The sequence below is a fragment of the Rhinolophus hipposideros genome (assembly GCF_964194185.1).
Source record: "Rhinolophus hipposideros genome assembly, chromosome: 10".
Classification (NCBI taxonomy): domain Eukaryota; kingdom Metazoa; phylum Chordata; class Mammalia; order Chiroptera; family Rhinolophidae; genus Rhinolophus; species Rhinolophus hipposideros.
In genome coordinates this window covers 48,345,419-48,368,373 of record NC_138056.1, presented here as the reverse complement: position 1 = coordinate 48,368,373, position 22,955 = coordinate 48,345,419, and the positions used below count along the sequence as shown (strand labels likewise).

Sequence of the window (22,955 nt, the reverse complement as noted above, 5' to 3'; positions counted from 1 at the left end):
GTTATGGCCAAGGCAGCCTGTGGGGTTGCCCCATTCTCGCGTGCCTAGGAGTCAGCCCCGCTGCAGGGGACCTGGGGGGGGCCACGGGCTGAATTCCAGAGACGGATGCTGTGCATAACCCTTGCTCCTAAGGCTGCCCTCCTGGAGCTGCCTTCAGCTCGGACCTGGACAGCGGGCCTGCAGTCCCCAGGGTCCAGGAAGCAGTGGCAGAAGGATTAAGGATCCTCAGCAAAACACAAACTCCCACCACCTAAGTTGTAATCAAGGTGATTACAGAAATATAGTCTTGTAGCCACAGACCTAACAGAAGCATGGAGGAGTATGTGCCGTATTTCGAGTGTGAGACTCTAGGACACAGAATCTTTGCATACTGTCATACTCAACCACCGTCTCACACGTGTGGCCAGTTCAGTGTTTACCACAGCAGACACATACACATATCCAGTTACACAGTCATATCTCACTCATTCACACAGGCACCCGGACAGGAGTGACTCACAGCGCACTCCAATGCAGGGGCATATTGCTGACTCACCACCTCGGATCTCCTGGGGCCCCAAACCACCTTTCCCTGTCAGGAAGTAGAATCCACCCCAACTTTCATACTGTAAACCTCGCTAGTTTCCAGTCTGGCGAAATGGACTGTTCCCTTCAGCCAGAAACAAAATACTATCAAACCATAGGCTTTCAGGGACAAGAGGCTCTTGGGAACATCCTATCCCAACCTCAAGGCAGGAAGCACCTGGCAAACTCCACAACAGACCATTAAGCTCCTGCTTGTACATCTCATGCCAGGGAGCTTATTCCCTCCAAAGGCCGTCCCCTCCTTTGTTGGGAAAGCTATAGGACAGGTTTAGCCATTGGGCTAAGCTGCCTGCCTAAGTTCCTCGATAGTCCTAGCTCAGCTTTTTGGTCAAGAGTATATTTCTCTCTGGCCAGCCAGGCCAACCCTTCACCGATAGGAAAACATCCTACAGAGGCTATCCTTATCCAGGACAAACACTTAAGTTTCTGTTATTCCACGCAGCATACCATCTGAATAAACTGATTGCCTCTCCTAGATTTGGGTTTTCCCTTACTCAGGATACCTAGATGCAGTACTCCAGCTGTGTCCAATGCACCACACAGCAGCACTGCCCACCCTTCTCTGGATGGGACGTTTTTATACAGCTGAACATTTTATTTGCCTCCTTATTCTTAAAACCAATGGCATTATCCCTTTGGGTTTTATTAAGCCTTTATCTGCAGACTACTAATATCAGAACTGCTTTCCCTTTTTTATACTTGAAATTGACCTTTGATATCTGATGTAAGGTTTTTCACATTTCATAATCATAGCCTCAGTCTGGAGTTCCAGGCTGCCAGAATCATTCTGCATTCCTGATATTAATAATTTTCTCCGTCTTGGAGGCTGTTTACAGAGTGTAGAGCTGGCCCCTTTTCCCTCATGCAGAACCAAATCATGTCAGTGTAGACGTCCCAGGAAGGAAGCCCCTAGGAGGCTACGCAGTGACTCTGCTACTCATCTAGGAAGACCTAAGTAAGACCACATAGGAGCTGATGTTCTTACTCATTTTCAGCCTCAGCTCAGGTAGTGTGTCCTTGAACTCGTCCTGAACTGAAGTAGGCTTTCCTTTTCCCAGTTCCACCTCATGGGGCATCATACTGCATTGTACCAAGAAATAACACCTCTGGTGCTCAGCCCAGGGCCCGAGTCCGGGAAGCACTCAGTAAGACTGAATGAATGTGTAGGCATGATGGGGAACAGTTCAGGCCCGCTGTCTTAAGAGGACACTAGCTAAGGCCAGTGCTGGGCGTGCTCCCACACGTCCTACCTTGGCATTCCCTTAAAACCACCACATTCGAATCACAGCACTCCAATCCGCCTACTATTTTAAGGCAAAGTATCAGACTATTCACTCCCCCAACCTCCCACACAGGCGAATTGTTGCATCTCGGGAAGACATACATTTACCTGTGGTATCCAGTTCTTTCCTATATCAGGAGTAATCCAGACTGTGTCACATTCCCAGGGTTCTATTTTCACCCCTCTCTCTTAGTTGCTAGATGATGTAGGGCAGTTCATTTAACCTTCCCAGTAGCATCCAGGGGGTTTTCAATTTCTGTGGGTCCTTCTGGTGTTTAAAAACAGTTGCTTGGTTTCCTGAGTTTTGTGCTTTGGAAGAGACGTGACCTAGTCCTCATCTCAGTGAGTAAAGCCTCAGACTACGTTTGTCAGATGAACCAGAATTGTTAACTAATCAGGCCTTTGGGTGTACCCACCCTCCCTGTTGCCAGGACAGTCACTCCCTCTCTCCAGGACATCTGATCTGCCATTAGCTGCTTCACACCCCCCCTCACCCCCGCTGGTTCTCACGCAGAGCCCACTTCTCCATAAGCAGATGGAAAGCTGGCTGCCACACTCTTCTGAGCCTTCTCCAATCTTTTAACGAGAGGAAACCATTAGAAATAGTTTCTCCCACCACCGATTCTTCCAAAGTCTGTATCCGTTTTCCTAGTCATTTATCCAAGGAACCAGGGAGAGCAGGACGTGGCCACCGGAGAGCTGAGATGTAGACGCACCTCAGAATCCTTGCTACCTCCAATACCTCCCACCCTCTACGGAGGGTCATCTCTCCAGCCCTGTCAGGCCCAGTCTGGGAGAAAAGCCAATCCGAAAAGTAACTGGCACTACTGTTAGCCAAGGCCCGGGGAGGAAGATGGCACCACGCTGAGGCTGATCTGAGTCAGGGCAGCGGAAAAAGCAATCAGTGGCTTTGGAGTCAGAGGACCCAGCTTGCAGGCAATTAGGGCCAGTTCCCCATCTGTGAGGGCCACCCCTTTGACCGCACCAGATTATAAGGGAATTAATGAGTGTGGTATGTAGAGCAGTTTCTGTTACTTTACAGGCCAAGTGACAATCAAATTTCTGTTCTTATATGTGTGACTGAGTGCCTTGTTTCTTGCACATTATTTTAACAACCCTCCTTTGAAAGAGGTTGGGCCAGATGATTTCAAAGGTCCCTCAAGTGCTGGTTTACCATGTATGGCATGGACTCTTACATCAGTCCTTCAAATCAGTTTTACAAGTTTAGAAGGAACAGGGACACATTTGTTCTCTGTTGGATGAGAAACTGACACCAAGGGGTTTTGATGAGACCCTGAGCAATGGTTCCAAAGAAGGTATTTTTAAACCTGCGACATTCTGAGTACAGCGTAATGGGCAAGGACAACGTCATCCTGTACATTTGTTCTTTACTCAAACTCGTTCTTCATGCTGTCATTAGAAGAATGGTTGGCTAGAACAGCTGTAAATGGGAAATAACTTAGGACTCAAAAGACATAGTTGTACGCTATGGAAAAAAACCCCACCCCACCTCATTTCTCCGGTCATTCTGAATAACGCAAGACATTCCAACATGGGGCATTTCCCAGAGCAAAGAGCATCAAATACCAAACACACATGGTCTAAGCTCAGCCCAGATTTGCCCGAGATTCTGCAGAACAATCTTCTTCAGAAAGCTCTACAGGGATAAGACTGACTAGAAACAAACATTCACTGTCAGGAGTTTGCTTTACGGTGTTCTCAACGTGGGCCTCTCCTCAAGCAGGTAAACCCAGATCGAAGAATGCACTTTGGTACTGTTTGTATAAACAACACATCATCCCATTTGACTTCATGCCATTTCCTTTTCAGCAGAAGCATCCCTGACAGGGCACGCCCTGTACTGAGTCCTCTGTCAAAATGCTCTTTATGATGAGTCTGGGTGGAGGTGGCCAACACTGGCAGTCAACAAGGACCCAGGCCCCTTCTCCAATTCTAATTGGATGAATAAAATCACTATATAACCCATTTGCTGTTTCTAGGTGGCAGGGGAAAGGGCCCTACAAACAACTGTGTCTGTATAGACAGCACATCAAGTACTCCTCCCCAAAATCCATTAGTTGGCATTTAAGATAACCATCTTTTCCTTGCACAGTTATCCATTCTCTCATTAGGACTTTAAGTGTTTGTTCTGCTGGAGGCTAAGGGTTAAATCCACTGAGGGAGAGCCCCTGCTCCCATTGGTGGCACAGCGTGGAGGGTGGGCAGGGCCAGCAGGGGAGAAGCTGACAGCTGCCATCTGGAGCCAGGGCCCAACAGCTCCTCTTGAGCTCTAACTGCTTCATCTGTGAGGAGTGTGTTGCCTATTTTTACCCCTTATTAAAGGAAAGGAAAATGAGCAAGCCTGGCCTTACCTTGGCTTTGTCCCACCTAGTCCTTGATTTAAGACACCAGAAAAGGCAGGGAGGCGCCTGCTCCACGTTTGAGCTTGCCTCCCACACTTACTGACAAGACGTTAAGGAAGCATTTACTCACAAAGCGAAGTGTGTAAATATTTTTCTTAGGAAGAAAAAAAATACTGATAATACATAGAACAATGTGCACATAGTCTTGGCACTTTTCCTTCATCCAATTTAACCAATCTCTAAAGGGGTGACCTCTGTATATGTCTAAGTTTCTTTTTCTGTAGAACAATCTTCTTCAGAAAGTTACAGTGAATAACAATCATGTAAAAGATTCATTTCAGGATCATCTTTGGAGAAAAATCTATTCAGCAGCCTCTTTCCCAAGAATCCCCTTCCCCCGCAAAAAGCAGACCTGCTTTTTCATTGAGTCCCAAGAATTTATAAGCAACTATCTTCACTTCTAAAAACCAGGCCAAAAGACCACTCTACAGGTTGAAGGAAAAGGCTGGCCGATAAAGATTTAAGTCCCTAAGGAGTTCTTGATTTTCAAAGAAAAATGAAGGGCTGGGTGGGTTTTAACACTTGGTAGTTAAAATGACTGTTCCAATCAAAATATATCACTTCCCAAGATTTCACATTCACATTGCTCACGCTATAGGGGTTTCCCCAACCTGGGTGTGTCTTCAGGGGACACAGGTACATTTTTATTCTAATTGAAAAAATCAGAAAGAAAAGCCGTTGAAACAAAAAGCCTCCTAAAATCATTTGGGTGTCCCCTTCATTATTAAACTGTGTGTGTGTGTAACTTAAAGGACTATTTATTCAGACCCTAGAAAACTATAGTGAAAAATAGGGCACAGGGCACTGAACATCAAGTTCCTAATTTCTTAAGAAAGAAGGGCAGCAAGGGGGAGAATTTGACTTAGATGATTTCTGTGCCCGTTCCAGCTATATAACATTTTGTAATTATGATCCAGCCTTCAGTTTTTCTTTCCTTCCTCTCCCGCTGGCCTTCCATCTCAATGAAAAGCCAGGCAGGAAAAAGGAAAGGAATCCCAGGTTGCTACCGGCTCAGTTGAGAGGTCTGACTGGGGAAGCAGTGAGGAGGCTCCAGAGTTGAGATGTGGGCCTCCCTTGACCCTACGGGTGACCCACAACCTGCCTCATTTCTCGGGGCTTCTGCTAAAAGCAGCTCCTGAAGAGACCTTACCATCCTATCACCACTGGAGTTTGAGAGAATTCATTCTTCTCTGGTAAACTTACTTAGGAAATGGAGAGCGGCGTTGCAAGCAAATTGACAACACTGACGGGGTATCTAACACGTTCAAGGCGGCCTGCTCGGCGCTGGACAGGATCTCGAACGGGACCCCCCCAAGATCATCGCTAAGTGGCCTTTCCTAAGACTGTGAACACACCCTCCAGCAACAGATACATTCAAATACATTCCATGGGACATTGAGCTCCACAAGAGCCGGACTGTCCTTTCCATGTCCGTATCTCCACGACCCCGCACAAGGTTGGCACAAGTTCGAAGCTCAGGAAATGTCCGTCAAATGGAACAGAAAGGACGAACAGCACAGCCTTCGGTCATCGGCTTCACCAGTCAAGCACAGTGGCAGCTTCCCACTCGAGTCAGTTTGTCATCATACAGCAATTCATTAAGCAGCTTCAATCTCTTAAGGGCATTTTTCTTTTAGGGAAAATGAACAAAAAACACAGGGAGAAGGCATTCACCACCGGTGCTCCCTCTGGGCAAAAATTTAAAAATTAAAATAAGAAAAATAAATGAAGCCACTTACAAAAGGTTTTCCTGGGAAGCCTCAGCCAAGAAGAATTAAACTTATAAAAAGAGGCAATTCTATGAAAAGGGCCAGGGGTTGCTTACATACTCCCCTGATTTGACACCAACCCAACAGGCCCAGATGACTTCTTCCTGCAGATACAATTGACGGAGTCATGAACCCGTTCCCCAAGGGTCTTCCACCCTACGGATAAGGGCTGAGAATCCCCCTTTCAGGGTACCATATTTTTTAGGTTTCTCATCAGAATGACCTCCATCCTCCAACCTCTCATAACTTCTCCTTTAATAAGAAAAAACAAAGAATGCATACACAGAAGGAACAGAGTCAGTAGGACATGGGAAATTTGTATGGTGAATCGGATTCCAATGATTTGTGAGAAATACGTTTGTTTTGTTAAATAGTGCATCTCTTATTCTAGCTCAGAAACTCTCCCCATCATTCTATTTTCCTTCCTTGTCTCCTTTTATCCAAAGAATTCATGTCAACAACTCCATTTGTGACCAACTTCACAATCAAGTGACAAGAGAGGGACATTTTTCAGAAAGAAAAAGGGTTCAGGCTTTAGTTATTAAGTGTGGGAAGAAGCGTCTTAAAATACAGATAATACCTTAGTGGTTTTTTTCCTCCTCCAAAGCCAAGCAGATTAAAGATTAAGCCTCCTCCTCTTCAACCTGAACTGCTCTGCCTATGTCTGAAGGACTGCTGCTCAGCTGGAAGTTTGGAGAACAACTGTCAATGCCGGTGTAGGCATCACAGCAGGTGCAAGGGGGAAAGCCAGCAAGCTGGAGCCAGAGTGTGGAATGTACGCTGTAACAAGAAGCAGCTTTTCACTCTGCACCTGAAGCTAAAACTTGTAGCTAGTGCTATGCAATTTCTTAAAATGAAAGTATTACTTTGGGGAAATATTTAAAATATATATCTTTTCTATTAAAAATATTTACCTTTTTTTCCATAAACAAAAATCAGTTCCAACTGAAAAGTGTTTGGTTTTTTTTTTTCAAATTATTGGAGATATAGAAAAAGGTGGCAAGTGGAAAAATAAATGTCTTTGCTACTACCACTGAGACTAGCCTCCCAGGACTATTTACTAAGATCGAAAAGGAATGGTATGAAATGGCAGTAACTGATGTTTTCTCTAAGGGCATTTATATTAAAAGTCACCCTCTCTGTCCTCTGCAGACCAGTGCCAACCCTTCTATCTCGGCACCACTATGCCCTCCAATAGCCTTTAGAGGGCATATGTTGCTGGTAGGACCTAGAACTGAAGCAGTGCGAATATGAAGTTAGGAGACTGATGTATGTTTTTCAAACATACATCTGCACGTGTGCACGCACAGACACAGAGAACACAGAATACATACATTCAGCTGAGTGACACTCCCCACCAAAGCAGCCACTAAGGAGGTTCCACGGATCTCAATGACCAGCACAACGCTTACGACTTCCTGGAACTTCTCTCTCGGAACTGTTTAGGAGCTGCCGAAAAATATGGCTCTGACTACTTCATAGCTGCACCTCATTTATGACTCCAAACCCTCTTAGCAACCTACCTTCTCTTCTAGAGGCTTCACATAGCGTCTGACTAGTTTCAAACTTAAAGTTCTCCTAGAACCCTAAACGATTAAAGATTGGCTCAGAGAAGGGAGGTAAATCTCCTGAAAAGAAGCAAAAGAAGGTGAAGGAGTAAATCCCTAGTGACCTTGATCAGTGAGTCATTGTTCTGGATCTCAGCTTCTGTCTTAATAAGAGGAAGAAGTTGGAACTGATGACCATTAAGGTCCCTTCCAGTTCTAACGTTTTAGGAGTCTATGCTTCTAGACTTTGAGGGCAGTTTCAGAAATATTTTCACCAATGGCAACGTCATTGGAAAAACCATACAGTATCACCTGCTGGGGGCCACTCAAGGGGGACAACACACACTGGGATATATAAGCTCTGAAAGGTTTGTTAAAATGCCAGTCACAGGACTTTATAGTAACAGCTTGTACATGCACAGGGAATGCCAGCCCATCTGAGACTCCCGATAATCAAACCTTAATTCCTATTCTCAATGAGCCCAGACGGGCAGAAGCACCAAGCACCACCAGGGGTGCAAAAGACACATGGTGTCAGCTGCTAAGGACAATAAACCCCAAAGGGCCATGGGACTGAATTTACCAGCTGCATCCAGCTAGATACCTTGTTTCCATAGTATGGAGTTTCAGCACTATTCTCGCCTGACTTTTGGGCTAAATTTTTGGATTTTAGATCAACATTGCAGATAACCCTTGGCCATGTGGAGAGTAACAATGATTTCCAACTGTCCTTTACCTCAGATGGTGGAATCCCCAGGAAAACAGAAGGCTGCAAACTGTGGGGGTGGCGATAAATGTACAGAATTATGACTACACTTCCAGTCCATCTCGATTATCTGCATATAGATTGTGCACAGTAGGTTCTCAATGCCTAGCCAGCTTTCCCCAGGCTCCGCTGGCACGCCCTTGGGTTGCAGTCCATTACGGCAACCTGTCAGTGTGGAAACGCCATGGGGTCTGTTGTCAGGAGACCCGGCGGTCAGTCCGGGCTGTGCCACTTAGCACGTGAGAAAATCTAAACATCTGCACTGCAGTTTCATCATCTAAAAGCAGGGCTCATCCCACTTACATCTTCGGTCCCCTGGGAAGATCAAATTAAACAATGGCCGTGAATGTGGTCTGTCAACTATATAGCATTAATCAAATGTTATTTTTTAAACGGGAAATGTAAGTTAACTTTTGTAGAAGCATAAACTCAACTGATTTCATTAGATATATTTACTTGTGGCAAGGGTAAGGAGAAGGGGGAACATAACCTTTCTGGATCTGCCGGAGAACTAGACTGGTCCACTTCTTCGAAAAAAATGAAACTCATTTTTATCTGCAAGGCTGATTTAAAAAAACACACCCCGTTGAAAGAAGTCAGGAGGCCCACCAGTTTGAGAAGGTATCCATCCCTCTTCCCGCCACCATTTCTAACCCTTGCCATCGTGCTCCTGAGTCTCGTTCCAGATGGGTGATGTCAGGTTTGGCCCAGAAGCCCTCAGGCATGGGTCACTTAGAGGGTGGGGAGGATTCCTGGCCTGAGTCCCAGGGAGGCAGAGGCGGTTTCCTCGGATACAGCCCAGGAAGGCTCTGGCACCTCTCAGAACCACATAAGACAGTGTTTTGCCTTTCAAAGAAACCCAAAGTGAGAACACTCAGCTCTTCAGGATAAGTGATCAAGCCCAAAGACATCTTAAAAATAGGTAACACTATTCATTGGGTGCTACTTGGCCCCCGCCATGCTGCTGGACCGTAAGAGATACTGATCCACGCTTCCTTTCCGCCGGCTCACAGTCCGCCTCTCATTGTCAAACATGCGCTGCAGCTGCAGAGCCAGCCGGCGGTCCTCTTCCTCCTGCTGCAGTTTCTGTTCCATCTCCCGCAGCGCCGGGTCTGCTGGGGCCAGACCCACCTCCCCGCTGCTCTGCCGCAGTTTCTTAAGGGAGCCATTTTGTTCCAAGTGCTTGGTCTTACAGTGTCTTTTCCGGCCCCGACGCAAGGAGGGCAGAGGCTCTTCACCGAGGTTGTCCGCCAGAACACCATTCGGTAGATCAAAATGATTGGCTGTCTTCAGCTGTTTCCTTGTTTTGAGGACCCCACCCAAAACACTGTTTTTGGGTAGCACTGAATTAACTGTTGAGGCTTTCGTGGCTGTGCTTATACAGGTTTTGTCTAACTTGGCATCTGGGGTTGACCCTGACCCTTCAAACTGCTCTCTCTCCAAAGAAGGTCCACTGGCTCCCACTTTGAGTTCTGAAGAACAGCAGGTTTCCAATGGGATCTCAGTGCTCCTTTTCCTATCACTGCCCGGTTCTGCTTTCGTTTGGCTAACAGAGGGGAAATAATCCAGGTCAGTGGGGGTGGGTGCAGTGTACTCAGAGAGTGCATGCCCACTGGACAGTTTTGTATTTGAAGCCAGAAGTGGCTTCTCCTTGCTAGAATGCGTAACTTCAGAGACTAGTAAGTCTTCCCCCGTTTCTGGAGCCAGGGAGGTGAGGGTGGCTTTCGAAAGGGTTTTTTTGATCTGCCGCTCCTGAAAGATCTGTTCCCACTTTTTGAGGATCCGAGGACTGGCCTCATAAGAAGTCTGCTTCTGTAGGCTCCTGTTCAGGTTGCGGGGTGTTGATTTGATGATGAGGGGGCTTAGCACGCGGCCATCAGGGAGTCTCTTGGGAGGAGTACATGGTGAGCAGACAATGGGCTTGAAATGGTTGAGTTCTTCGGAAATGCTGTCATTGCTCTCAGGGCTGATGGAGCGCTCTGGCTTATGCAGGGAGGCCAGGGACGAGAGGGAGCTGAAGGGCAGGCGCTTTTCAACGGTTAAGTCGGGGGCAGAGAGGCAACGGTTGTTTTGAGTGGACAGGAGGACACCAATGATGGGGTTGGAGGTTGGGGTTATAGTTGTGACCTAAAAGAGATTGAAATGATTATACATGGTGTGTGTGTGTGTGTCTTCATAATTCCTTCAGGATGGTATAGCGAGTAGGGAGGGGAAGGGTAAGAAAAGGAATACAGGGTGATGTCTACCAAAGAAATAGGGGAAATCCCTAACCTAGAATGTACACCAGACAGAAATTCCTACACACTTGAAACAATTAATAAAATTGAAAGTCTATAGGAAAAAAACTCATCTGGAACTTAGGAAAATGTTCTTCTGCAAACCCTCATGCCACCCATCTGACTAATTCCAACTCTCTTCCTTCACATCTGTTTGTATAATTCTGCAGCATAACTGGCCTGCCTGGGACCCATTCCACCTCTTCTTGTTTGGATGGTTTCTTTGGTGGCCCTGGGCAGGAGGTCATGGGATGGACGGAGAGCCCCGGAAGCCTGTATGTGACTATACCTTGGCTTTGCTGGCTGGGGCAGCTCTGAGTCTGCTCTTTGCTCTGTCCTGGGCAGTGTCACTGCAGCTCTGACTCCTTTCCACCTTGGAATTTAGGTTCCTAAAAAAGAATAAATAAAAGACCAATAGTCGAAAGTAGCCCAGGTGTGAGTTAAGGGGGGGAAAACCAATCTTCTGCGCTTTCAAAGCCACACACCAAGAAAGACAATTTCCTTGGGCAACTACAGTAGAAAATGAGTTAATTTATTAACAAAACACATTCTAAGAACAAATCCTGTCAAATGGGAGAGTTCTCCACAGGGGATATTTGGTTTAAGCCTTTGTTTCCAAACTAGATCTGCTTAAATGGCACAAGACCAATTGCAGTTTTGCTCATGCTTTGAGAGATGGAGGGACACTTCCCTTCCTTAATAGGGTGGATCACTTTTGGAAACAACAGGTTTTTTTTCTTCCCTCCAAATGTCTCCCCAAACAATCTAAATCAGCCATGAAACAAGTATTTAAGTACTTACAAAATGCACAGCAGTGCACTAGATTTTTATGTAGGGAGTCAAAATTCAATGTAGTCTCTCCCTTAATCCATTACATTTGAGCTTCCAAAGGCCTAAATCCTGGTGATTTAAGAGATTTCAAGAACACATGATTTGTTTTGCCTTATGCATGCATGACATTGTGACTTTATAACCCAAACCAAATCCCACAGTACCTGTGTTATAACCTTAATCTTACTGGGTAAGAATTAGGTACAGCTGGCTGTCACCTGCCCCACAGGCTATTAGCAGGAATTCCTGGTTATTCCATTACTCACCTTTGTTTTCTACTGCCGAACTCTTGCTTAACACCTGTCTCGTGTATTCTCACCAAAATAGTGCTTTTGCAAAGGCTTGCAACTGATCTATGCCTGTGTTGCAACTCTACTCAACAAGCATTTATCCTCCACTTTCTATATGCCAGTCACTGATGAGTACTGTCTGGGCACTGAAAACACAGAGAAGAGCGTCTGGGTTTTCAAGGAATCAGAGTCCAGTGAGGCACACAACTAAATAATTCAACACAACGCTGAAAAGGTACAACACTAAAAGTGTGCCTAGAAGACAGATTGGCATAAAAGAGGGAGTTGGTAATTACCTGGGATGGAATGAGAGCAAGGGTGAAAAAGCCCTTCTGTGGCACTGGCATTTTTGAAGGATAAATAAGAATTTGCCAGAAGTCAAGGTGGACACATAGCCATGCATATGATCGCAAACAGAAGTTACTTCCTCGAATAGTTCTAGCATAGTTAGCTTTGGAATGGAATATATCATATCTACTTTTTTGTAGCAAAAGACGTTTAAAGGATTGGCTCAGAGAAAACTTACAAAAGGAGAAAGTGGTGGCCAACCTACATCACCTGTCTGCATTTTACCAAGAAAATTCAACACCGAGCCTAAACAAATAGTATAAGCGTAATATCTAGTGGGAGGTGCACGCTGGAGCAGGTAGGAAACTTCAGTACCACCCTATAAAGGCAGCTGCTTAGAAGTCAGGCTGGTTTGTATTTTACCTAGAACAGTACTGAAATCCAGTTGCATTCCCAGAACTCACACGAACTCTCAGTGGAGTAAGCCACCCAGAAGTGAACTGGATGGCAGATTAAAATGCTGGGGTGAATAACATATGCTTTGGATCAAGAGGAATGGATCAAGCTGAAAGAGACAGCAGTATTATTTCAAATATATGGTTTGTTTGGCATGATTCCATGGGAGAAACAAGTGGATACTTAGAGGAAAAGATTTTCTGATCAACCTAAGAAAAAGCTTGGTAACTTTCAATAGTCAGAGCACTTCACTGATACCTACCTTGGGAGGCATGGAGCTCCACGTCATTAGAGATGGTCAAACTAAGGCTGGATCTATACTCTAAGGTCTAAACATTCCACAAGAATTAGCTTAATATAATTTTAACAAACAGGCTACGATCCATTTTGTCAGCAGTAACAGAATCAAATTTAAAGACATTGGCAACATGCCCTAGTTATCAGATGCACACACGACAACCCCCTTTTGCTGGGGAGAACCTCTGCATATACCCACTAACTCCACTGTGGTGAAAGAAAAGGCCCAGGAAGGAAACCCACACTTGCGACACTCAAGCACAACAAAGACACCAAAGTCATTTCTGATGAGCTAAAATCTTTTTGGTGAACCTCAGTAGGGCTGAAACTGTCACTGTCTCTTCTATTCATGTAGTCACCAGATTTTACTGAGCACCAACTCTGTGCAAAGCACTAGAGCCAGACTAATGAGACAATAATCCCGACCCACAGGAGCATCCAGTCACCGAGGTCCACTGCGCCACAGTGCTCAGGTGCTACAGGACAGCCACTCTCTCCAAGAGTTTTCCTCTAAGAGTTCTAGATACCGTTTCCCCGAAAATAAGACCTGCCCAGACAATCGGTTCTAATGCGTCTTCTAGAGCAAAAATTAATGTAAGACCCGGTATTATGTTATATTAATTATATTATATTATACCCAGTCTTATAGGAAAATAAGATTGGGTCTTGTATTAATTTTTGCTCCAAAAGACGCCTTAGAGCTGATTGTCCGACTAGGTCTTATTTTCGGGGAAACATGGTAGTTTTCATGCTTATTTTTAAGTATCTGATCCAATTTGACTTAATTTTTGTATGTGGTGGGAAGAACTTTATTCTTTGGCATGTAGATATCCAGCTGTCCAGCACGATCGGCAGAGAGACTATTCTTTTCCCTACTGAATTGTCTTGGCACTCCTACCAAAAAATCAACTGACCACAGATGTACGAGTTTATTTCTGGACTCTCAATTCTCTTCCAAAGATTGATATATCTACCCTTATTTCAGTACCACACTCTTTTGATTGCTATAGCTTTACAGTAAGTTTTGAAATCAGAAAGTACGAGTCCTCCCCCTTTGCTCTTTTTCAATATTGGTTTGGCTATTTGGGATCCACTGCAATTTCACATGTGAATGTTAGTATCAGCTTTCCATTTCTGTAAAAAAGTAGATTGTAATTTGAATAGGTATTGATAGCAATGCATCTGTAAAACAAGTTGGGAAGTACCACCATCATCACAATATTACGTCTTCTAATCCATGAGCACAGAAGGTCTTTCCCTTTTGTTTAGGTCTTCTTTAATTTCTTTCAATAATGTTTTCTAGTTTTCAGTGCACAAGCCTTACACCAAATTGGTTAAATTTATTCATAGCTATTCTATTCTTTTTGATGCTATTGCAAATGGAATTGCTTTCCTAACTACATTTTCAGATTGTTCACTGTTAGTGCATAGAAATTCAACTGATTTTTGTGTGGTGATCTTGTATCCTGCAACTTTCTAATTTATTAGTTCTAATAGCTTTTTTCATGAATTCTTAGGATTTCCTATGAATAATATGTCATCTGTGAATAGACATAATTTTACTTCTTTCTTTGCAAACTGGATGGTTTTTCTTTTTTTCCAGCTTATCTGAGATATAACTGACATATAATATTCTGTAAGTTTAAGGTTATTTTCTTTGTGGTTGCCTTGGGGGTTGATTACAATTAACATCTTAATTTACAACAATCTATTTCAAATTAATAGCAACTCAATTTCAATAGCAAACAAAAACTTTGATCCTATGTAACTCCTTCCCCCCACTGTGTTATCCTCACATGAACAGTTACAAAATCATGAATGTGAAAATATTATATAAACCATAAACACAACATACAGATATTATTGTAGTATTTGGTCACATTAAGAGGCTTCAAAATGCTGGCTGAGAAGAGTCAACAGCGGTGAACTTGATAACGTTCTTAGAGGACTGAAAGAGCTCAAACAATACCTTCGCTAAAAAATAGGGGAAGCAGGGGTGGCCAGTTAGCTCAGCTGGTTAGTGTGCTGTGCTCATAACACCAAGGTTGCCAGTTCAATCCCCGCACGGGCCCCGCACGGGCCGCTGTAAGCTGCGCCCTCCACAACTAGGTAGAAACAACTACGTGACTTGGAGCTGATGGGTCCTGGAAAGACACACTTAAAAAATATATAAATAAATAAATAAAGTTAAAAAAAATAGGGGAAGTAACTACTCCTGCATCTTGTACACACCAATTTCTGTATCCTCAAACCCTAACACAGTGCCTGGCACACAGTAATATATTTAATAAATTTCTTATAAATTAATCAAAATATGTACAGAAATGCCTATTTCCTCCTTAAGGAAAGGAAACTTTTACATTTATTAGGAAACTATTATTTGTCAGGTACTGTGATAAGTGTTTCAAACATATTGTATCTCATTTAATCCATACAGAAACCCTGTGAGTCATGTATCACCATCCTCAATTTACAAAGAACTGAGAGAAGTGATCTTTCCAAGGTTTCACAGCTGAAGCCAAGATTTAAACTAGTATCTCTGTGATTCTAAGGTCTGTGCTGTCTACCGCCCCATACTGACCTTACATTCTACTCTACTCTGCCATAGAACAGACCCAGCACGTCTAGGGAAGCTCTCTCTTACAAATGCGTCATGAAGTCATAAACAACAGAAAGCAGCATTGTCTGAAAGGCAAATGGCTTAAAATTTCCACTGCCAAGAGACCAGATGGTTTCTGGGATGTCTGGTTAGCCTAAAAATACCCATAACCACAATGAGTCTGACTTACAAACAAAGAAAAGGAGGGACAGCCAGTATAAACATGCAGCTGGAAAGCTGGAAGATTTAATGCTTATAAAAGACTGCTTAAAGGGTTTTCAAATGGTAATACAAGATATAAAACATTAGACAGCTCGTGCTCTCAATTGCTCACTCATCACTCTACTCTCGCATACCACACCACGTTCGTTTTTCAATCGAACTCCCAGGCCTGGAAGACCTGAGTCCCACCAAGAAGCTAAAAGCTGGAGAAGACCCTCCTCCCCGCCCTGGCGGGGGTGTGTGAGCACCCCGCATTCCCCACTGCGCCCCCTCCAATATCTGAATGAAACCACCAGCTTCCTCAGGCCTAGGTGTAGCTGCCAAGCACCCAGAATTGGGTAAAATTTTGTTACAATCCTTCCCTTGCATATTTATGCCCTGGGTTATTTGCCTTGTGCACACTAGTACCCTTTATTTTTTTAAGTGTACAATTTAATAGTTTTTAGTATATTCGGAGTTATTAAGCATCACCACAATCAATTTTAGAGCATTTCCATCCCCTCATAAAGAAACTTCATAGCCTTTAGCTATCACTTCTAAACTCCCTCTTCTCCTCCAGCCCTAGGCAACCTCTGATCTATTCTCTGTCTCTACACATTTGCCTATTCTGGACACACGAGTATACTAGTATTCATTTACGGGTGAATAGGAACCCTTTTCCACAGCTGTATTCGAAAGGGCCTAGTGTAATGCAAAGTGGTTTGACTCCCCTCAAACAGCAAGATAAGTGGACAGCTTCTTACCCATCTCTGTAGCAACCTTGTTTCTTTTTAGAACAAGACAGGGTATAAATTATGAACAAAAAGAGGAAAGACAGCTTTCTGTTGCAAAGGTAGATCATTTCAAGACAAAGATCCAAGCACAAGTCCTTTTGTCACAGGGTTCTGACAATGGTTTGATAGAAAGAGCATAGGTCTGCAGTCAAGAGAGACCTTAGCTCCAGTTCCATCTCTGTTACTCTACTGAACTGAGAGGTTCTTGGGTAACTTAACCTCTTTGAACTGCATTTTCCTTAGCTGTAAAATGGGAATAATATTACAAATCCTGCAGGATTAATGTGAGAACTAAATGAAACGAGGTATGTAAAGTACCCAACGTGGCAGCAAGCTCTGGGAAAGGCTAGTTCCCTCACCATCCCACCTGGTCCCTCTGAAAACTACCAGAATATTTCTATTCTAATATGTCAAAGAATTACTGACACCTCTAAAACCTGCCACTCTCCTTAAGTTCTACCTCACTTCTCCTTAAGCTATCTTCATTTTCCAAATATATTCCGTTACTTTTAACAAGATTTGTCCTCTTAATAACCAGCTCATCCACTAGATGGATCGCTACCTCCCTCCCTCAACAAGCCCTAGGCCATCATCAAGCCCTGACTCTTTTCACTCACTACCTCATCTTTCTCTTATAGGGTCCTCTCCCTCACTGTTATTGTTTTGACTATTCCCTACACGCAACTTGCTAAGCCTAATCCTTACCTTTTTACAAAACTTTCTAACTGCCCTTATCCCTTTCTTTTCATGCCTCCACCCTTTGAAACTGCTTTAAACCACTTCTAGACATTTCAGTTTTGAGGTGGAAAGAATCTTAAGAAATCATTCAGTAAAATTCCCTGCCCAGCAAGTAGGTAGGGCATAACCACCGGCATTTTCCATAGATGAGACTGAAGGAGGTCAACTCATTTCCTTCAAGCTCACACTGCTACTTCCCTAAAACCTCCCCTCGACGAGCGCAGCCCCTCTCCCCCGCTTTCCCTTCTTTAATCAATTCTAGAGCTAGCCCTCCAGTACCACATCACTTATGTGTCTGTTTGGGATCTGTTACCTAAAAGGCATTTGTATTTTCATTTGTTCATTTTAAGGAAGAGGGACAAGTCTGCATAGTATTTTAACTCACTCCAATACTTACTGGGCATGCATTTAACATTGTTGAGTCTGTTTGTCTGTGTCTCTCTCTCTCCTTACACACACAGGTTATAGTAAGTACAGCCACTTCTGTTGGGTCTATTCTGATGTGCCCCATCTGAACCATAGACTCAAGCTTCTGGACATTAGAAAACAAAATAATGTAGCTAATTTTTACTTAAGGCTTCATTACTACTCAGTGGGACACAGATTTTTCTTTCATAGAATCTATAACACGTATTGTCATGCGCTATTGCTAATGCAGTAGAAGGCTAAAGGGAACTTTACAGCATAAAAGCTTTATCAATGCGGTTACTAGATCTCCCTAAATCCCATATTAATCCTATGGAATCTAGTCTAAAAAAACAGCCACCAGCGAATCTGTTCCCCCACAGCTCCCGGAGCTTGCTCTCAAGACCCTGTGCTGCAAGTCTGACAATTCTGACAAAGCCCCAGTTTACCTAGCCACAGGCATGAGACCTATCTTACTCAAACATTCCACAAATATTTACCGAGCCTCTACTACGTGACAGGCACCAAGTATTGCAAATGTAATGGTAAACAAGATGTTGTCCCTGATTACAAAGGATTTCAAGTCTAGTGGGAAGATGGGCAGAGGCAACATAGGATCTATGGGGCCATGGGGAATAATGGGAAACAGTGGAAAGAGCCAAGAAACTTCAGTTCTAACTCAGTTTCCCACTATTCTAGCAGTTTAAGATTTGGCAAGCCACATTCTCTCTCTGGGCTTTAGTCTTCTCATTAATAAAACAAGAATTAGATAATATTTATGGTCCTTCTCAGCTCTAAGAGTCCACTTTCTAAGAATAACAAAATAGCAGCAACAGTACCTTATCACGTGCCAGCAATTCTGCTGGGCGCCATTTACTTAAGATACAATTTTTACGGACTGGCAGGACTGGCATTAGTACGTCACTTTCTTTTTACTGTTGTAAACTGGAAAGAGGCTAGTGGTTTGATTATATTTCTTTTTACGGTCATTCCCTATTTCCAAGAATTTTAAATGACTTCAGTAAAAATACATAAAGAATGAGCCTTAATAGAGAATAAAGACCACATTAATATACTCTTCCCATGTTTATTATGGGAATATTTATTATTCCCATAATAAATATGGGAAGAGTATACCAAAAAATATTTTTAAACAATTATAGGCCATGTGCAAGCCCAGAACCACTGCAAAATGCTCTTATCCTGTTCAATGAGATACCGAGTTGCCCTTCAGGGACGACTGACCGAAACCACAAGGCGCGCCTCCGAAGCCTGCGCAGGAGAGAGCTTTGGCCTCCAGCTCCAGCTCCACGCGGAACCGCGTCCCGCCCCGCCCCCTCCGCACAGAACCGAGGACCGGGCCGCCACCGGAAACCGAACACTGGAACCCGGTCGGAATCAGAGGATCTGCTGTCCAGGCAGCTCTTGTGGTGACGTCCCTTACCATAAATGGCCAAACTCCAAGATCTTCCAATGAAAACTTTCCCCGCCAGCGCTTCCGCATACCCGATCCCCCCCTATACCCTTAAAAACCTGCCCGGAACCCTGGATTTGGGCGTTCGGGAGCTTCTGAACATGAGTTTTCCTCTTGTCCTGGGTAGCACCATTCATAATAAAACAGCCCGTCTTTCTCTACTGCAAATTCTCAGTTTAGCGTCCGGTTCTGCGAGTGCCAGGTGGGCAAGGTCTGTCCTGTAACAAAAATGGTGACTAGGCGGGCACGTAGCCCCGAGTGGGCGTTCCGCCCAAGGTGCGACCTCCGGCCAGCGGCCGTCGCTCCAGGGTCCGTCCGAGCAGCTGCCGGGCCGCGTGTCGCAGGGCGGGCCTGCACTGAGCGCGGGTGCCGCGGCTGGCCGACGGCGCTCCGTCTCGCAGTGGAAGGAACTGGGTGCTTGGCTTGGAGGCGTCTCTAGGTGAGTAACTCTCGTGCGACGACCCCGAAGGGACTTTCCCTTCCCGTGGGCCGGGAGAGAACTACGGGCCTGGCGGCGTCCCGGCAATCTGCGTTGAAATCGTTGGGTACGTTTGAGACCAGGCGTGGAGTTCTGTTTTAAACTTGAAACCAGTTTTGTATTTGATGTGGAGTTGGCACATTAAGTCTGAAAATTGTGTATGGGGTTGGAGGATGTGTGAATGTGAGTGAAGCATAATGTACGCTGCTGTTACTTGTTGTAAAAGAGCTGACTTTTAGGAACCGGGCTGCTTTTCTGAGAGCCGTCTGACCCCGCAGAAGACATCCTGTGCCCGGGGCCCTGGGGACTTAACACGGCCGTCCGGGGCTGCCACCGGCCGTGGTAACGCGGCGGCGGGGGCTGCGGGGCGCTCGCGTGCACTCGGTGCCCAAGAAGCATCCATATGGCGCGGGGTCAGCGTTTGACCCACATCTCCCTGGGTCCCAGGGGTTACAGGCCTCCGTGCTCTTACTGCCAGTGGCCCTGGTTCAATTCCCAGGGTTCATCTCATGCCTATTTGGAGGGGGCACAGAAAAAGCCTTCTCCTTTGTGCGGTTGGCCTGTTGTGGGGTAAAATGGCGCCTGAGGCTTCTCCTCCCCTTCCCCCATCTTCGTCTCCAGAGATGTGGCCGCAGCGTCCGCGCTGACACGGGGAAGCCGCCGTCTTGTGCTCAGGCTCCGTCCCAGCGTCAGTGTCCCCTAGGAACACCTGCCACTTTAACGTCAGACGCTCTGAAGCCGCTCCTCCTCCCCGTGAGCTTCCCAGCTGCATTGTGTGCACCCGCTTACCATTTTCTGTTGTCTGAAGGACACCCTAGAAAGAGAGGATCTCGGGCCTCTCGGGGACAACGGGATGGATTCTGTAACATGAGTGATGATAAATTAATTTTAAAATGGCTTTAAATGAGTTCTTCAGCATATAAAGCTTTGGCTATCTGAACAAAATCTTAACTTGGTCCATCTGTGAAAACATAGTTTGGATCATGTTTTTCCACTCAGTTTGCATTATACCTGGGACGTAAAAGCTAGCGTTTTAAAATGAAAGCTTTGAGATCTTTGTCTATGTTTGTATGTTTATGCATGTTTACATATGTATGTTCTAGATGTAGCATATTTCTACCACTGGATGACATCGCTAATTTGTAATATTAGATTGGCTTAAACAAACCAGCACTTAGGAGAATTCTCAAAAAATACACGAGGTCTGACAATTAAGTTCGCGAACTTGTTGCAATGATGTTGCTAACCTTTTCTGATATCAGAGGGATTATTCATTATGAATTTGTATCAACCAGACAGTTAACCAAGTTTGCTATTTGGAAGTGCTGAAAAGGCTGCATGAAAAAGTTAGACGACCTAAACTTTTCACCAACAATTCCTGGCTCTTGCATCACGACAATGCGCCAGCTCCCACAGCACTGTGTGTGAGGGGGTTTTTAGCCAGTAAACAAATAACTGTATTGGAACACCCTCCCTACTCACCTGATCTGGCCCCCAGTGACTTCTTTCTTTACCCGAAGATAAAGGAAATATTGAGAGGAAGACAATTTGATGACATTCAGGACATTAAGGGTAATACGATGACAGCTCTGATGGCCATTCTGGAAAAAGAGTTCCAAAATTGCTTTGAAGGGTGGACTAGGTGCTGGCATCGGTGCATAGCTTCCCAAGGGGAGGACTTCAAAGATGACTGTAGTGATATTCAGCAATGAGGTGTATGGCACTTTTTCTAGGATGAGTTCGCGAACTTAATTGTCAGACCTCGAATAACAAACTAACCCAAATGCTTTTAGAATCTCATGATCTGGTAAAATATTTGACATTAAAGCTGGTTTGAGTTTGGTTTAGTAAGCATATCTTTACAATCATCAGCATTAAATAATACATTTATTTTACCCGAGTTTATTAGTCAACTAAGTTCATGAAATCTCTGTTGCAAAATTTGTCAGTAAGGAAATTAACCTGGTATGATAAAATTTTCATAAGTAATCTAAACTTAATTGTTAGGAGCAAGTATATTAAAGAAATGTAAATGGGATTAAAAGTTTCTTTCAAGTTAACTCTAGCAATAATTATATTGTATGTATACTTAAATGGATTTCCAAATCTCTGGTAACTTGAAACTTTAGAGTTTTACCAGGTTACATAATAAAAATTATTGAATATCTAGATATTTCCACAAAATGTGAAATACTGAAACATTAATTGCTAGGTAAGTCTAGGTTTACCTACTTTTGGCTTTTCATTACAGAGAAACTAAAAGATAAATACGGAGAAACTAAAAGATAAATTTGGATCTGTTAATAAATGTTTCGTACTTTATTAAAAAAATGTTTCTAAAAAAATTGTAAATAATTGCCAACAAAAGCCTATTTTTCTAGAGGTTATGAAATGTATTCATATATTTACCAATCTAAAGAATGCTAATTTGCTTATTTTTTTAGTTGTCACTAGAAATTAAGGTTTCTAAGGATTAAGAATTCTAATTAACATGAAAGAAAATGTTTTCAGTAAAGAAAAGTATACATGGGGTGGCTGGTTAGCTCAGTTGATTGGAGCGTGGTGCTGGAGTCACCAAGGTTGTCGGTTCAATACCTGCATGGGCCACTGTGAGCTGCGCCCTCCTTTAAATAAATAAAAAAAAGGAAGAAAGATACACAGTGTGGAGGTTTGTTTGTTTGTTTGCTTGTTTTTGAGGGAAAGGAGAAAATACTTTTGTCCTGAAGCGAGGCTAGTTTCAGAATGGGAAAGGGGTGGGGGGAGTTGTAGAAGGGTTGTGGAAAAGGAATCCTGAGAAAGTTAGTATCAAAAATAAGCTGATGCAAAATTAGTTTGGTTTCCTCTCTCTGCTAAAAAGGACTAAGTTTCTCAGACTATTGGTCTGCTACTGATACTGTGAAGAAGTTTTCTGCCTACGAAGCAAAGATTCTATGTTTTATCAAAGTAATTTTCTGTGTTTTATGTTGTCTTAATCAGGTCCTTGATTATCTTAAAAAAAAAAACACCTGAATCTCCTCAATAGTAAGCACTAAGTTTTGCTGACAATTATGTAAACTTCTTTATTTGTTTTTTATTGTCACTTTGGTTAAATGGATAATTAAGTATTGCTTCATAATGACTTACGATCCTATTTAGTCAAATGTTCAAAACTTTTGATATGTTTTGACAAACTTCCAGAGTTCAGGGCTTAAAAGAAGGCTTTTCTTAATCTGGAAATGGTTTTGGATTATTCCAGTGGGCTCCTGGAATGCCTCAAAGATTTGTTCTCTGTAAAATAAAATTTAAAATAATCAGGCCTATTTGATATACTAAAATTACATGGGAAGCTTTGTCAAATAAAGAAATAATTATGTTGCATTTGTATGCGTATACGTATTCTTGCTACTAAATGAATGTTCTAGAGATTATAATCTCCAAGAATCTACAGTATTGTGATATATTTTTATTTATCTTAAA

At 43.7% G+C, this 22,955-nt stretch overlaps 1 protein-coding gene across 1 annotated transcript in view; it reads right to left on the bottom strand.

The window, feature by feature from the left end:
• Window positions 1–3,243: 3,243 nt before the first annotated feature.
• Window positions 3,244–22,955, bottom strand: part of RNF169 (ring finger protein 169) — a 77,243-nt gene continuing 57,531 nt past the window's right edge. Inside the window, exons 5-6 of the mRNA XM_081061876.1 lie at window positions 10,938–11,037; window positions 3,244–10,499 (exon numbers count right to left, since the gene is read on the bottom strand). Coding sequence (XP_080918002.1) covers window positions 9,315–10,499; window positions 10,938–11,037 — 1,285 coding nt within the window. The 3' untranslated portion in view covers window positions 3,244–9,314. The remainder of the gene's footprint in view (window positions 10,500–10,937; window positions 11,038–22,955) is intronic.